Source organism: Eupeodes corollae, chromosome 1 (assembly GCF_945859685.1).
Source record: "Eupeodes corollae chromosome 1, idEupCoro1.1, whole genome shotgun sequence".
In the NCBI taxonomy this organism is placed as follows: domain Eukaryota; kingdom Metazoa; phylum Arthropoda; class Insecta; order Diptera; family Syrphidae; genus Eupeodes; species Eupeodes corollae.
Genome location: NC_079147.1, coordinates 226301792 through 226318199, shown reverse-complemented (window position 1 = coordinate 226318199; position 16408 = coordinate 226301792). Strand labels below are relative to the sequence as shown.

The 16408-nt window shown below is 37.7% G+C and overlaps 1 protein-coding gene across 8 annotated transcripts in view; it reads right to left on the bottom strand.

Moving 5' to 3' along the window:
• LOC129940292 (apoptosis-stimulating of p53 protein 2) overlaps window positions 1-16408 on the bottom strand; it is a 375436-nt gene that overhangs the window by 55300 nt on the left and 303728 nt on the right. For all 8 annotated transcript variants that reach the window (XM_056048584.1, XM_056048582.1, XM_056048580.1 and 5 more), the window contains one exon: window positions 15611-15878. In XM_056048584.1, the coding sequence (XP_055904559.1) occupies window positions 15611-15878 (268 nt within the window). The remainder of the gene's footprint in view (window positions 1-15610; window positions 15879-16408) is intronic.

The following is a 16408-nucleotide window of genomic DNA, read 5'->3' as shown; positions in this document are numbered from 1 at the left end:
TCATTTTAAGTGTATGTACGCCTTTCATTAGGTATGTGAGCTGTCAGAAGCAGAAATAAGCAAGCCAACAACCACATCAACCCCCGCATAAATTGTGCGGTGCGGTGCGTTCATTAAATGAGGTGCGACGTGGGATAAATTACAAACTTCATAGGTCGAGAGGTAATGTTGCCCTTTAAGCATTTTGATATTAAGTTTTGACAGTGTCAATCTGTCAAACTCCATATTGAAAGACAAAATATTGATTGATTTCTGAGCAAATCTAAGAAATTAATGTATTTTTCTTTGTGGCGCTGAGAACTTGGGCCTCTCAACCATTCCCGTGTGCGGGTAATGATGACAGAAATGAAGGAGACCTAGAGTTATAAGCCGAATTCGAATGGCTAATTTCATGAGAAGAATTACTCTTGGAGAATTTGTCAATTTAAGAGACAGTACCAGTGAACCGTGACCTCTGGCATGACAGTCCAAAGGACTAACAATAACACCACAGCTACTACTATCTTCCCATTAAAGTAGTTAATTTAACAGAATATAGTTAACACTCTTGGGACAAAATTTTAAATCTTTCGGTAAAATCTTCAATCCAAAATTTTAAATCTTTCGGTAAAATCTTCAATCCATTCTAAGTTTCGGTTTCCGTATCTTCTATCGATTAAAAACGGTGTCCATAGAGCGGTTTATTGAAGTTAGGCAAATAGCCATATTGCCCTAAGTCTAGCAAATAAAATGGTTGATGAACAATATGGGTTGAGTTTTTGACACCGATCTAGATTTTTTTTTCTGAGGGCCTAGATGGTCAATTAAATAAGTTTTAACTGATTTTTCCGATATTCCAACAAGTAACGTTGAATCGTCAATCGATGATTTTGAAACACAAATTCTTTAATTTTGCTGACGTGTAGTTCATTAGTTGGTGTTAATGGTCCTGGACTTGCCTCATCTTTAACGCTTTTTCGATCTATCTTGAACAATTTGGAAAGGGCTGTCCAATATACAGTGACTTGACAACTTTGAATGTAATTTATGAACGCACCCTTTCACTAATAATCAAACTATAATTATCAATCTGTTCCGTAAACTAAATATTTTCAGCATGATAATCTGCAAATTATAAAAATGTTTTATTGAAATTCGGAGCCGGCGACCGCCTTTAAGAGCATCAACTCAAACATTCGGAACTATGGCCTTATTTCAATGGATAAAGGGGTTCGTCAAAGAGAAAAATCATATTATTGGTCCTTTATTTTTCGTCTACAAAAATGGTCGTCACGTTGCTGTGAATGGATAAATAAAGTCCAACGTTCAGCTTTGCGGATTCATTCACACAACTCCATCTGCGGCACTAGAAACCCAAGTTTGCTTAACACCTCTTGATATACTTAGCAAACAAATCGGTTCAAACTCTGCTACTTGTCAATTTCAAATCACACAGAACGGTGTCCCAACAACAATGCGACGGAAGCTTCAAGATTTATATACTTTAAAGATATTTCTTGGAGGAAAGGGCATTCCTAGAAGACCAATTATTCCACTTTTATACAGATGGATCAAAAACAATTGAAATTAAGTCTCTTAATGCACCTTCCCAATCATTGTAGCAAATCTTTTGACAATAAAGGAAGTCTTGTCCTGGTTTAAGGAAAACGTGATATCAACGTCTGATGTCCGTATTTTCTCACATAGTCAGGCCGCTATCAAATGCCTGGACTCTGACCCTACAAACTTTATAAAAAAACCATAACTGCTGTTCACTTCCAATGGAGATTGCTCGTAGTTTAACATTTTCTTTTGCTGGGTGTAGGGCTACTGAGACATTCCAGGAAATTGTAAGGCTGATGAACTCGCTAGAAATGGTACAGTACAATTCATTCTACCACGTTTGGCTAAAGCTGGCATACCAATGCAAACTATTGCTAATGCAGGACGCTATGAAGACGGCAAACATCAGATGGTAGAAGTTCAAGAAGAACATCTGGCCTACACTAGATTCAAAGCGCTCAAGGTGCTCGCTTTCTCTCAGCAGATCGCATATAAGCTCGAGAATCGGTTATTTATGAATAACGATTAGGCATACTCTCAAATTGCTTTTGCAGAAGCTGTATGGATGAGGAAGAAGAGGAAACAGTTGTTCATCTCCTCTGTACATATCCTGCTTTAGCTAAAAAACGCAGGACTTACCTAGGAGAATTCTTCTATAAGGATCTAAGCGATCTCAATCATATTAACATAATCAGCCTTTCACGTTTAGAAAGTGACTCAAACCGGTTTCATTGAGCTTAGAAGAAAGTCTCAAGATTTAAGCGGTATTACAATGGGCCATTAAACTGGCTTAAGACTCTTCTAATCCTTCACGGACAGTGACTTTAACGTAACCATAATCTAACTCACTGTGAATCGCCAGCCTTATCGTAATGATTACCGGTAATTTGTGGCCCAAAATGGAAGATATAAACTTGGACGGCATGTGGTTTCAACATGATGATGCAACCCAACACACCTTAAAACCGATTTATTGAATAGTGAGTTTGATTGTCTTCCTCGTCCGTGCATTTGAAAACCTTTTTTAATACTTTCTTTTTCGTTAAAAGTGCTTAGAACCAATATTGAAAGCGAAACAGCTGCTGTTTCGATAGGAATGTGTGGCCGGGTCATAAAACAACGTGTTCGCGGTGGTCAAATGAACATATTCGAGTTATATTCATAAATGTTTTCATTGTGCTTCAAGCCGTCTTGATGGAATTCCCGCAGAGCTTTTACAAGCAGTGCCAACGTGCTCATAAAAGAAGCCTGGACCACCGAAAGTTTCCCCGATAAGTGGAAGAAGGAATTGATCATCAAGCTTCCAAAAAAAGAAGATCTTATAAAGTGCGAAAGCTGGAGAAGAATTTGCGATCTACCTGCCGTTGCCAAAAAATAGCAAAAGTCATACTGGAACGCATCAGAGAACACCTTGAGGCCAAACTCGATGCTGAACAAGCAGGATTCCGTGCTGCTCTTGTATTGATCATATCAACACTCCGGGATCATTATTGAACAGTGCGTTGAACCTAAACTAAACTAAACCTGCTGTTCATCGACTTTGAGAAGGTCTTTCAAAGCGTTTACAAGGCATACGTCTGGTAAGATTTACGGAGGAGAGGCATCCCAGAAAAACTAATTGCTCTTATTAAAGCAACATATTATAGATCCAAGTGTCACGTTCTGCACGATGGTAGCTTGTCAAATGATTTTGAAATCCGTATAGAGAAGTCAGATCCTATTTGAAGCACTTGGATTACGCGGACGGTGTTTGCTTACTCTCTCATAGGATCAGGGATCTCCATAAAATGACACCAAGTGTGGAGCGAGAAGCAGAAGTAATGGGGCTGAAAATTAATTCCGGAAAAACAAAAATCAGCAACCTCGAAACACGACCAACCCCCACAAATAAATATGTTCTCGCAAACGATGGAAAAAGTGTAAAACTTTCTATACCTTGGAAGTACCGTCTTCATTGAAGGTGAAACCGAACAAGACTTCATCTGCCGCTTCGGCAAAGCTTTCGTTATGCTATAGAAAATTGGGAGGAATAATCAGCTTAAGAACAAAGCTACGACTGTTGCACACAAATGTCGAATCTGTGATTCTTTATGGGTGCAGCACCTGGAAGGCTACTTAGGCCATTACAAGAAAGCTGGGAATCTTAGTTAATAGATGTTTTCGCAACATCCAAATGATTTTCTGGCTCAACCGAATATCCAATGAGGTCCTTCATAGAAAGAAAGATTCGGAACCAGTCTCTATTAGACAATGGCGTAAGTGGCAAAGGATGGGACATACATATGCTTCAAAAAGGTAGTGGCTGCATAGCAAGCCAAGCAAAGCAGTGAAATCCGTTCACACAAGAAGGAAGAAGAGCTGGACGACCGAGAAGCACATGGCGTAGGACAGTCGAGGCGGAATCAGCGTCACTAGGCAAGAGTTGGAAGGCGCTGAAACACATCTCGGGAAACCGCACACGATGTCGCGTAGGCGTAATAGAGACCCTATGCCCCTTACGGACTAAACAGGTCCGAGAAACTAAGTAGCTAAGTAGTTCAAGCCGATAGAAAAGTTTTTGAGTTCTTATCGGAAAATCCGATGCCACTCATAAACTCTTGTTTTCGATAGAGCTTGCTCACTAAAAACCTCTAGAAACATTTTCAATGCTTTGGCAAAAGAAAAGCACGCATTTTTCAATAACTTATGAATAGTTTAACGTTAATGTTACACATGTGAAAGTGACAGTAGTGCCAACTTAAAAATTAAAACACTTGTTGCTATCTACGCTCGTATTTCTTTACCAACAGTAGAACTTTGGCCATGATGTATTCCACGGTCGGATCATTAAGTACTGTATAATTGCTATCTCAAAAAGAAGGCGTTTTCAATCAATCTATCAGATTGAAAATTGATTTAAAATGTATATTTTTTTGAAAAATGCACTTTGTGATTTGATTGACGCTGACTGACTGACCGCTACAGTGCTTTTTTGGTACTTGAAAGCGGTATAAGATGTAAAGAATTTTTAAGTACAGATAAAACCTTCACTTTTTAGTTTTCTTTTTCGTAAGGTTTTTCTTGCCGCCAGTTAACATCAATTTTTGAACACTTTTCATGTAGGTACATGACGGTGTTTGTTTACGGTGGGAAACTAAGAGTTCTACTAGATAAATTCTTACGTCTTTGGGAAAATGAAAATATTTATGTCCCACTTTTTATCTTTTGGGGAAGAAACAGGAAGAAGAAAACATGTAAGTAAAATATAAAAGCAAAAGATAACAAAATAGGACAATGAAAAGTACCAACTTATATATATAAAGACTACGAGCGACGTATAGAGTACAATATTTTGTAAAACCTTCCTTTGCCCTTTTCAAGGAAGAAATAAGAAGAAGAAAAAAAATACGAACTTATTTGTGTCAGTGTCACACTAAAACCTGCAATGAACATCGACAGTGAAAGTGCTATAAATCAATTTAAAGCGTTTTCGATAAGGTCAAGGATGTTTTATCGAAAAGAAGGCAAAAGACACGATAAGGTTATTAAAAACAAAATGGTGTAAATCAATAATATACTCGTATGGCATAATAAAATTTGTTACTCTATTCTTATATGCATTATGCCATTGACTTTATTTGGATATAAAAGAAGGACAATGATTCAATATTGTTTTCTTGTCCTTGAATTTTTTGGATTTTATGTCAATGTGACACAACATTTTTATGATATCGTACCTAACCTAACCCACGAAAGGGATAAGGATTTAATAAAATAAAAGGCAGCGATTTGCGGTGGTGGCTCTGGCTCTGGCATGGTTTGGACAGTTGATTGTTTTTATTCGGATTCGAATAAATAAGGTGAACTTTTATTACATCAACAAATACGAGGAGGTATATCAAGAGACAATAATCTAAGAAGAAGAATAATATCATTAAGATTTAAAGACGGATCAGATGGAATTTGTTATGAGACAGGTGTTTTATGGACTGTGAATTTAACATCTAATTTATGGACTGTAGGAGGAAACATAATTATGGGTTAACATAGTCCAGGACAATAAGATTCAACTTTTTTGACCTTTCAAATTATATATGTATAATTTTAAAAGTGTTAAATCGATGAACACAACTCATGTTATTACATTTAAGGTTATGCAAAAATTGAACTTGACATATCAACTATCAGAAGCCGAACACTGTAGGTCGGATTGAGTGGTTTTCAGAAAGCAAAAGAGCAATTTTGAAAGCTCATTACGCTTTTGCAAAAATTCATTTTAATTGGAGTCCCCTAAAATAGAAAAGGGTCTTGTTTTCTGACGAATCAAAATTCAATATGCACATGTCAGGAGGCTAAGAGGGTAGAGGCTAAATCGAAAATACCCTAAAGGAACTGTCAAACATGGAGGTGGTTCAATTTTGTTCTTGGGCCTGAAGACTACGTAACGTAGACATACATTTATATTGGGAAATGGACGTTACAACACGACAAAGATCCCAAACATAAGTCGAAGATTGAAGTTTTTGCCATGGCCATCCAATCCAAAGGCCTAAACCAAATAAAGAACTTGTGGAAAGTTGTGAAGAATTAGGAACAACATTTTTAAGCACAAAAGTGAACTATCCGCTGGAATTTAGAGGCAGTGATTTGACATTCCAAACACGGTGATTAATTAGGTTACGATGCTCAGAAGATAAAGATACAGCCGTTATGAAAAATAGGCTGCGCAATTAATTATTAACATTTCCTTACCTTGATGTTCAAATAGTAGACATGAGAATTCAAGAGGACACAAGCGTCCACAGGTTTTTCTCAAAACCCACTTTTTTCTATCAACTCCTACTCTCACTTCCCCGCGGTGAACATCGGGTGCCTAGTACCTCAACTGGAAATTGGGTTCTAACCCCAGTGGAAAGCTGTTAGGTACAGCTAACGAGAGAGGGGGGGGGGAGTGTTTCAACTAAGGCAACTCTCCTTATCTAGACGGCAGTGGACGAATTCTGTAAATGGAATCAACGATTTTAAAGTTATACTAACGATTTGGCCCTAGGAAAAGAAGACATCTTTGGTGGCATAATCGGGAGATACAGCCTGCAAGTCACCACCTCCGACAACGGATTCAAGCTGATCGATTGGGCGAGACGTTCTGGTAGCTAGCACGCAGTTCACACATCTCAATATCCACAGGGGGACATGGAAATCTCCTGATCAATCAACCGTCATCCAGATTGACCACATTGCGATCGACGCACGACACTTCTCCAGTATACAGGATATCCGAACATTCCGAGGGGCCAAAATTAACTCGGAACACTACCTCGTTGTAGCCAAAGTTCGGCTATAATCGCAAGAGACTACCATCTCCTTTTCCAATCGAGTCCCTAATAACCTCTTAAGGAGTCCTATGCTGCCTGCATTAAGCATTGAAAACTAGTGGCGACGTTGCCTTGCAGCCATCAAAGATGCCGCCTCTGAAGTGCTAGGTTTCACACGGCCACCACAGCGAAACCCCTGGTTTGACAACGAATGCCGGCAAGCGCACTCAGCGAAACAAGAGGCGTACAAAACGGCACTGCACAAAAGGACAAGAGCTGCTCGCGAGTTCACGAGCAGAAGAGGAGAGAAGAACACCGACATCTTAGGTGGAAAAAAAGGAAGCATACGAAGTGCGCGATCAAGGAGATAGAGGGATCTAACAACAGGAATGAGGTTCGTAAATTTTACCAAAAGGTAAAAAAAAACCTCCCAAGGGTACCCGCCAGGAACCGAAGCCGCTGTAAGGACCATCAGGGAAATATCGTAGTAGAACCGCAGTCTATGTTGAGAATATGGAAAGACCACTTCTCCAAATTATAAAACGGCGATAGCTAACCGAATTCCGCTTTAAGGGAGATAGAACCACTTAACTTAGGCGCCGCAGACCAACAATTCTGCCTACCCGACCTCTACGAAGTGAAAATAGCTTTATCTAAACTGATGAAAAAAAAGAGCTGGAGCTGACGGCATCGCTGCCGAAATTTTTAAGGCAGCAGCCGATGACTTGGTAGGGAGCATGCACCAACTCATCTGCAAAATATGGTCCGAAAAAAGTTTTCCGATACATAAAAAAGGAGACTCTCTAGATTACGCCAACTACAGATTCATCAGTCTCCTTAACATTGCATATACGATCCTCTCTGCCATATTATGTGAACGCCTAAAGCCGTTTGTCAACAACCTAATAGGTCCTTATCAGTGTGGCTTCAGACCAGGAAAGTCCACTATCGACCAAATATTCACACTGCGGCAGATCTTGGAAAAACCCAGTAGCTTCAAATCAATACCCACCATCTCTTTACCGATTTTAAAGCCGCGTATGACAGCATCCATAGGGAAGAGCAATGTCTAGTTTTGGCATCCCTGTCAAACTTATCCGTTTGTGCAGAACGTCGATGGAGAATGGTCATGGTGTCAAAAAAGGTTTAACACAAGGCTATGCAATGTCATGATACTTCTTCAATATCGTTCTGCAAAGAACTGTGCAAAACTCAACCGCCAACACGAGAGGCACAATCTTCACAAAAGTCCTTCCAATTACTCAGATACGCAGATGATATTGACATAGATGAAAGATCAAAGCTTGAAGTCAGTAGAGCGTTGCGACGGAAGCGAAGAACATGGGTTAAGAGGTCAATGAGGGCAAGACCAAGTATATGCTGTCATCAAAAAAGGACATTGAACATAGATGTCTTGGACAAAACGTCACCATGGACAACTACTTTGAGGTAGATAAGGACTTTGTCTACCTAGGCACCGCTATTAAAACAGACAAAAATTAAACGAAGATTTACTCTTGACAATCGCTTCTTTGGACTTAGAAGGCAATTGAGAAGTAAAGTCCTATCTCGAACATATAAAATCACCATCTATAAGACACTCATCATCCCGGTTCTCATTTCTATCGGTGAGGCCTGGACCCTGTGAAAGAAGGTAGGTAGGTAGGTAGAAATGGCGATCTCAAGGCAACCTAGCCTTAGATCCAATTAGCGCTGTAGTGCGCCGTTGCATGAACTCCTATAGGCCAATGTTCGGTACAAACCGCAACAATTCTGGCTATGTCTTGTATTGGCCTGCATAGAAGATCGTTTGTACGGGTTTTATTATAGGTGGGCCATATCTTCCGAGATACAATGCAGTTGGGTAAATTGCTTTACCTTCGGTTGGAATTAATAAAAAAATTTAAATGTGTTTAACAACTTAGTTTGACAGATGTCGAATTCCAGCCGTATATTTTTGAAACCGCAAAATATATAACCCGTCATCTTCGCGGAATGAAATAAGTAGTTCTACGCTTGAAGCTTGATGTTCACAAATTCGTATTAATACTTATTTTTCCAGTGTAGCCCAACAAAAGGTTTTTTAAAAAAAGCTTTGGTCGAAATGCTCACAGCCAATACACGATGAATGTGGCTGCAGTAGCCGAAAGTTTAATCATCAATTCACGAAGATCAACTTAGAGCAGATTAAATTCCACAATGATTTTGGGCGAAAATCATCTATTCTGACGATGCGCAGTTTCATGTTTCTCGCTTAAGCCAAAATAATCCACAAATGCTACAGTCCGAAACCATCGATAAGGTTTTGGAAAATCGGAGTGAAAGAGCGCGCTACATTTTGAAGCCAGCCGCTGGAGAGACTTGGTCTGACGGAGTCTAATCTGAAGGACCATTTTTTGATTACTTTTTCCAACATTTGTGGAGTATATCAATAACGGCAACGAATGTTTTCTTCCAATTGTTCATTCATTTCAGTTAAGTGGCGGCGCCCCCGCTATAAATAGCATGATCTTGGAAACCAATAGTCGGGTTCGTAACGTGGAAGTATGAGGTTACCAAACGTTTACTTCTATTAATCAATTGTAGCACGAGCTGCATAACATGTAGCCTTGTTAAAACGCAGCTCCCGCACGACATGGTTGTTCAATTGATGAAAGTAAAAGTCAGTTATCATAGCTCTGTAGGGGTCACCACTGACTGTAACATTCTGGGTAGCATTATTTTTAAAAAAGTACGGATCAATTAGATGTAACGTTGCCTTAACATACAATTGAGGGTCGTTATCTCTTAAAATACGGCTGTTTTATTTATTCACGTATCCATTTAACAAAAAGTAAGCTTCATCGCTAAATACAATTAGCGGCTATTAAATATTTCGAACACAACAAAATAAATTTTAAAATGAAACTGCACAATTTTGAAGCTTTGGTCAGGCGTGACGTCAGTCTATTTATATTAAAATGCCAAACTTTATTTAAAATAAATCACTTGACATCTGAAAAATTGGCTAAAATAGTGCATATACCATTCTAAAGGTTTATACATTTTATTAACTTAGGCATTCTTTTCATAGCTAAATCAAAGGTTTTCAGAAAAAAGGAACTGATAACTTTTCAAACGTGGTAACCTGACAGAAAATGTAACAAAAATGAAGAAAATTTTTATTTGTACTTAAATTTCACAATTTTCGTAGAAGTAAAAGAGAAAAAAGCTGAAACCAGAGCTTTATGGAATATTAAGAAATCCTCGCTTACATTCTTCTGCTTCTTCCCAGTTTTGTATTACATTCTCTCCATCGTCGTCGAGTCGGCCGAAGGAAGGTTAAAAACATAAACCACATTTCTTTAAAGACTTCTTCATATCTATTCCCATTGTAAAATGTTGAAATCCAAACAGTTAAATCGTCCCATTCAACAAAATGGATTAAGCCAAACTGATTTCTTCATGTCTTCACGTCTTCGCGGACCGAAAGATACTCATAGCAGTTGTTGTGCCTCATTGTGCAGTTAGAAGTTGGGTTTCTATATAAATGCACGACAAAAACAAACCTTTTGAGATTTGATATTCTCCTAATTAGTAAAAGCAATGTTATATATAGGAAATGCGCATAACAGCACATAGGTTGTATGTTTGTACTTTAGTTGACAACTTGATAAGTCGCCATGTTATGGCTTAAATATCTTTTTAACAACAACAACATCACCACCATCCGAGATCATGTAGGTACAAGGAGAAAACATAATGTCAAAGAAGAATTACATAATTGGAATAAAATAAGAATGACAAAACAAACTAGAAAAACGGGAGACGACTTCTTTAACCATTGCCGTATTTCCAAATGGATAAAGCCGCATTTAACGGATAAATGTGCTCTGCGGCGAACATATGTTTTTAGATACAAATGGAATTATATCTAGATGTAGCTTGTAGCTTGTAGCATGGCAATCAACAATCAGTTTCTAGTATCATTATCATCATCACAACGATTACCTCTGGTCGTAGTCGTCATCTTCATCTTCATCGGCCGCGTCCCCATTTGATGATGCTGATCTATTATTACAGTAGTTTGAGATTCGATTAGAAAATACCAATCTCAAACCATCGTCGTCGTCGCCGCCACCACCGCCGGCCGTTATCGTAAGCCGCAGCTAGCGCCAACCACCAAGGTGCATATTTTTTTTTCTTCATTTTGTTGTTATTTGTGACCACACAGTAGTTGCCAAGCAACTTGTATTTCTAAACCTTCCTATGATAGTGGTTTTCGAAGTTTCCAGGTCGGAACGAGCTAGCTTTACTTATTTCTCGGTGGTATTTGAAGTTTCAAGAGACTAAGTTTCATTTCTCAGAAATTTAAAAACATTTGGTGAAATAGTATTACGAAATATCGACAGAAATGAAAAGAACAATTTATTTGGCAAAAGTTATGAATCGCAATTCGGGCAGAGCCAACTAAAGGGTTTTCATTTTTCTAACTGTCTCGTTAGAAGCTATCGTCATTTGATTAATTTCCAAAAGCTTCTTTATCTTCAATATGTTCTTATTTGGTGCGTTTTTTGACTTGTGGACCTTACACATTCTAAAATAAGGCTGAGCAATGTTTACTAGACGACGGAAGACATTTGCAATTTCGTAAGAAAATTTTCTTAACCGTGATTTTATTCGAAGAGGTTATTAACGCGACGATCCTAGGCAATTATGGGGACTTTTCGTCATTTGCTGATAGTAAAATGCCTTTCTTTCAAATATTTTAGTTACTTACTTCAAGTATATTGGTGTTTGGAAAGAAATTTTTACTGGTAATGAAAAAAGTGATTTCTCATAATTCTTCAAAGGCAAAATGGAAAAATTGGGCTTAGTACATTGATGAAGGGCACTATGACCAAAAAGTCATTATATATGATTGTTCCCGTTAAGAATATTAACCCTTTGATTTTGAACTCCTGAACATTGCAATGATAGAGAAAGGAAGGAATTCCTAATTCGCGTAGTACGGCTAAAAAATGAATTCCTGTACTTCATAGTACGGCCGAAGTTGGGCTCAATGATAAACTGATGGGTATTTATAGAAGCAAAGGTATTACGCTTAAATTGTTTAAGAGGAGGAATGCAGCTGGATATTTTACAAGAGCAAGTCCGTTAAAATAATGGTAAAAAACGTGAGACAAGAAACTTTACCACGATGTGTGACGTAATCAAGTTGATGATATTAATGTCACCAATTATTTTAAAAGCTCTTCTTTGAGTATACTGTCCAAGAGGCTTAAATAAGTTACTGGAGCACTATATGAGAGTTATATTCAAGTTTCGGACGCAGATTGTAGCCAGATCAGACGGAGAGAAACATTTCTTGTATCGTCTCAAAAAACCTAGACATCTTGCGGCATTTTTGGTGACGTCACGTATGTGATCGTTCTACAAAAGGTGGTTGCTGCGGCACATTCCGATGTCGGGATTTTCAGTTTCGTTGATGCAAGTATGACTCAAAGATAGTGGCAAAGAGGGTATATCTCGCTTTAACGATACAAGAAAACATTAGGTTTCCGAAGCATTTAATTCCACACAATTCTGTGTAGGTCAGAATTTAATGAGCTAATCATCTTTTGCCGTTTAAGTTCCATATTCGAAGGTTGTGAGTCTTGAAATGAAAATCTAAGAGTGATATCGTCAGCGAAACAATGTATTGGATAGGAATTAGCAGACAGGAGATCATTTATAAAAATGAGAAAAAAGGTCGGAGACAAAACGGATCCCTGGCGCACACCAGTATTTTAAGGGTTTCAAATTTAAATACGTCTAAAACAACTTGAATTAAACGGTTCGAAACAAAATTTCTAATTCAATGAAGAAGAGATTCGTCGATACCGAAAGCATGCATTTTCGATAAGAGAGGAAGATTCTATACTTTATCAAATGCCTTTGAAACATCAAATGCAATAATCTTACTTTTTCCAAAATTATGTAAAGATTTGTTAAACTGTTCGGTGAAATAAACCATAAGATCACCAGTGGACCTATTTGCTACGACAGCTGTATTGGCGGTAATTAAGAAGCTTTCGTTCCTCAAGATATTTCTTAACTGATAATTAATCAGCGTTTCCATGACCTTAGAAAGAAGGGATATTTAAGAAGTGTTTATAAAACTTCTTTACTTTTTCAAACTTTGCCCAAAATGTATCTGTTATTTTTCTTCGTACTTAGTTTTTCTTTTTAATTGCAACACACCGCCAAGTAACATTAAGGGCAATTTTTCGGAAATCCTTACTTCGAAATAATTGTATTCATTGACAATCTCCACCGTTGGGAAATATAATTATTTTTTTGACTTGACATTGCCTAGAGTCTTCATTTGTAGCCGTACTCGAACAATATACTGATCATCTATTTAAGCCTTCCAGGCGACTCATCCAAGACAACGATGTTTTCTGCGAACATTAGGACTTTGATTAAAACATCCCCTGATAAATAAATAAATAAATTGGGTGGCGCAACAGTCCGTAGTGAACCAGGCCCTAGTGATCTACAACTCTCAACCATTTCTGTGTGCGAGTACTTTTGTCAGGAATGGAAGGGACCTACAGTTTACATACGGAAGCAGAACGGCTAATTTTAGGAAGCACTTTTTATGATAAGAATTAATCTTCGAGGATTTTTTCAATTCTTCACCACAAGCAGGGATTGAACATAACAACTCTGGCGTAATAATCCTACGCACTTACCATCACGCCACAGCTACTACCGGTAAGACATACGTGCTCTTCATTGCAGAACCTCTTCTATGTCAGCTTTAAACAAAGTAAATATTAGAGGCCTTAAGCTGCAGCCTTGTCTCAATCCTACTTCAATTCGAAATTGTTCCGAAAATTTGTTTAAATACAAAATTGTAGTGGTTGTTGAATTATACAGTTCTTCTAAAACGTTCACAAGCTTTTTCGAAATTCATTTGCTTTTAAGCTTCGAAATTATTTCTTTCCTGTCTAAACTGTCGAATGCTGCCTTGAAATCAATAAAGCAAGCGTCAAACTTTTTCTTGTTACCTACAAATACTACAGCTATGTTGGCCACTAAATAAATATGATCAGCTTGTGACTCACTTATGATACTTAGGTCCCATTGAAAGGCCGTTAAGAGAGTATTATTGTTAGAATTTCCATAGAAAAATTTACTAATGATACGTTATACGAAACTCTATCCTCCCTTTTTCTTGAAAACGGGTCAGATATAAGCCTCTCTAAAACAATCTGATAATCATAAACTTTCCTATGCTTTTTCTAAGACTTTGGTTTAACTTTCTATGAAGAAAAAGTGTACAATGTTTAGAACTCTTGGGGTATATCATTCAATCTAGAAGACCATTAGTACCTTTATGCAAAAAAAATAGTTCATCCAGCAATTTGTTTTGAATGTAAGGTCTAGCAAGTTGAATTTATGAGTAATTGTACTACCAATTCATTTATATATTTCAAGTTGTTCTTCGGTTTATTGGTGTTTATCCGGATAGTTTACAGAATTCTCCAATATTTTTACAAACTGGAAGTCTCGAGTTATTTTATTTGAGTATATTCACCTTTAATCCCTTAATACTTGTTAAGGATTCTGTATTATCAGAAATGAACAAAACTTTTTATTAAAAATGAGCAAAATTGTAAAGTATCATTATTTTAAAAAAAAAGCTTCTTTGTAATGTGTTTTGAGTTCAAAGGCTGAACTAAGCTCTTCGGATCTAGGATCTAACTAAAAGAAGGTTTACAAAAACTTTAGTATAAAGGTCTTTTCTTTATTATAACTCTTCTTTCACTTTTCACAACTTTTAATAATATAAATTGTAGGTTAATTTCTTTGATACGGTATCGGTGTTTTGCTATAGCACTTGTTCAAGAGGGCTGGTTTTCAGGTTCTCCTTGCTTATTCTACTTCGATTGCTTTTGCCTTATGACTAGGTCCCTTCGATTAGCGTTTCTTGGCAGGTGGTGTTAATCCACGGCTTATCAACGCCATTTAACCGGCTTACCAACAACTTTTAACCGCCTTATCAAGAGATTTTAACCGACTCATCAACAGATTTTAACCGTCTTATCAAATAATCAGCTTATCAACGGCTTTTAACCGGACTTTTCCCCACTGGTGGGTTGATAATAGCAAAGCCACTTACTTTCATTTACCTCTGGAACAACTATTACCTTTTTTTAAGCTTTTCTTTTATTTAAACATTTATTTACTTTCTAAGTATCACTGTCGGTAGAAATACAAGTTTTCCAACAAACTCGTTTAGACTTAGAGACTTAGAGGAAGAAAAAAAAACTTGGACTCATGGTTATGTTTGAAAGTCGTAAAAAGCAAACCCAAAATAGAATCCAACCCTGGTAAATCAGAAAAAGTCAGTTCCTTAAGCACAACTAACAGCACAAGAAATCAAACACAAGCTGAACGGAACGAACGGAAGAAATAATGAAACCATTTTAGAGTAGCAGTAGATTAAAAATGCCAGAAAATTGTATTTAATTTCTTAATATCCACTTCCTCAGGTTTTCGGGCAAACACAGTTCAGGAGGTTTTTATTTAACCTATTGTGGCTCTATCCAGTGACTAAAGGTAAGTACACCTATGGCTTTTGTGGCATATAAACACTATAAAAAGGTGAGTAATACAAACTGGGTTTGTGCAAGAGCTGGAAAAACGAGCTTAATAAGAAACACTCGTGCATTGTAAAGTGAAGTCGTATACCTATAATAATATTGTATTTGAACTATTGGTAAGGAAGGTAGGTTGGTACTTACTAAGTGTAACATTGTAGGTTTTCTGCAGATCAACTTGCCCACGTAACGCCCGCAACCGACGTAATTTCGACTCCTGCGCTTCGACACGCTCACGTAATCGTCGCAAGCGTTCACCCTCTGCAGCAGCAGCCGCTCCGCGTACCTCTTGTGCTTTAAGAAAACGTAAACGCTGTTCTTTGGTTGCAAGCAGCTGGTGCTGAGAATCGATTTGTTGTTGCTGCCGAAGTGCCATTGCCCTTAGTTCGGCAGATGTCAGCCTTCCGGGCACCTGAAAAATACAAAATATTAAAAATTAATAAAAACAATTTTCCTAGCTATAGGTTTTGGTTTATTAAAATTCAAAGTGTGTTTCGGATCTATCTCTCTCTCTCTCTCTATCCCTGTCTAGGAAAGTAAAGTGTGGGCAATGTAAAAGGGTGTCGAAGGAAATAAGCTCCAGGGCAATAGTGACAGCGAACAAAATAGCACAACACAAAACTTTGAAAATGAAATTGAATTGAAGTGGTACACCATGGCGTATGAGTGTTATAAATATTAAATGCATCACTAAGTGTATGTTTGTTTTTTGTTGTAAGTTGTTTTCTGTTGGTTTCAAGCTGCTAGTTACTTGCTAAAGGGTGACGCGGCGGGTTTATTATTGCTTCTAATCAGACAGGGGATGTCATTTGGTGCAATTAAATGTCATGTGTAATGTGAATGAAGGAAACGAGGATGTGTCACGCACATAAGAAAAAGGTGGCATATAAATAGGCTTGGGGTAAATTTTGTTCAACTTCGTGGAGAATTGAATTAATTTCT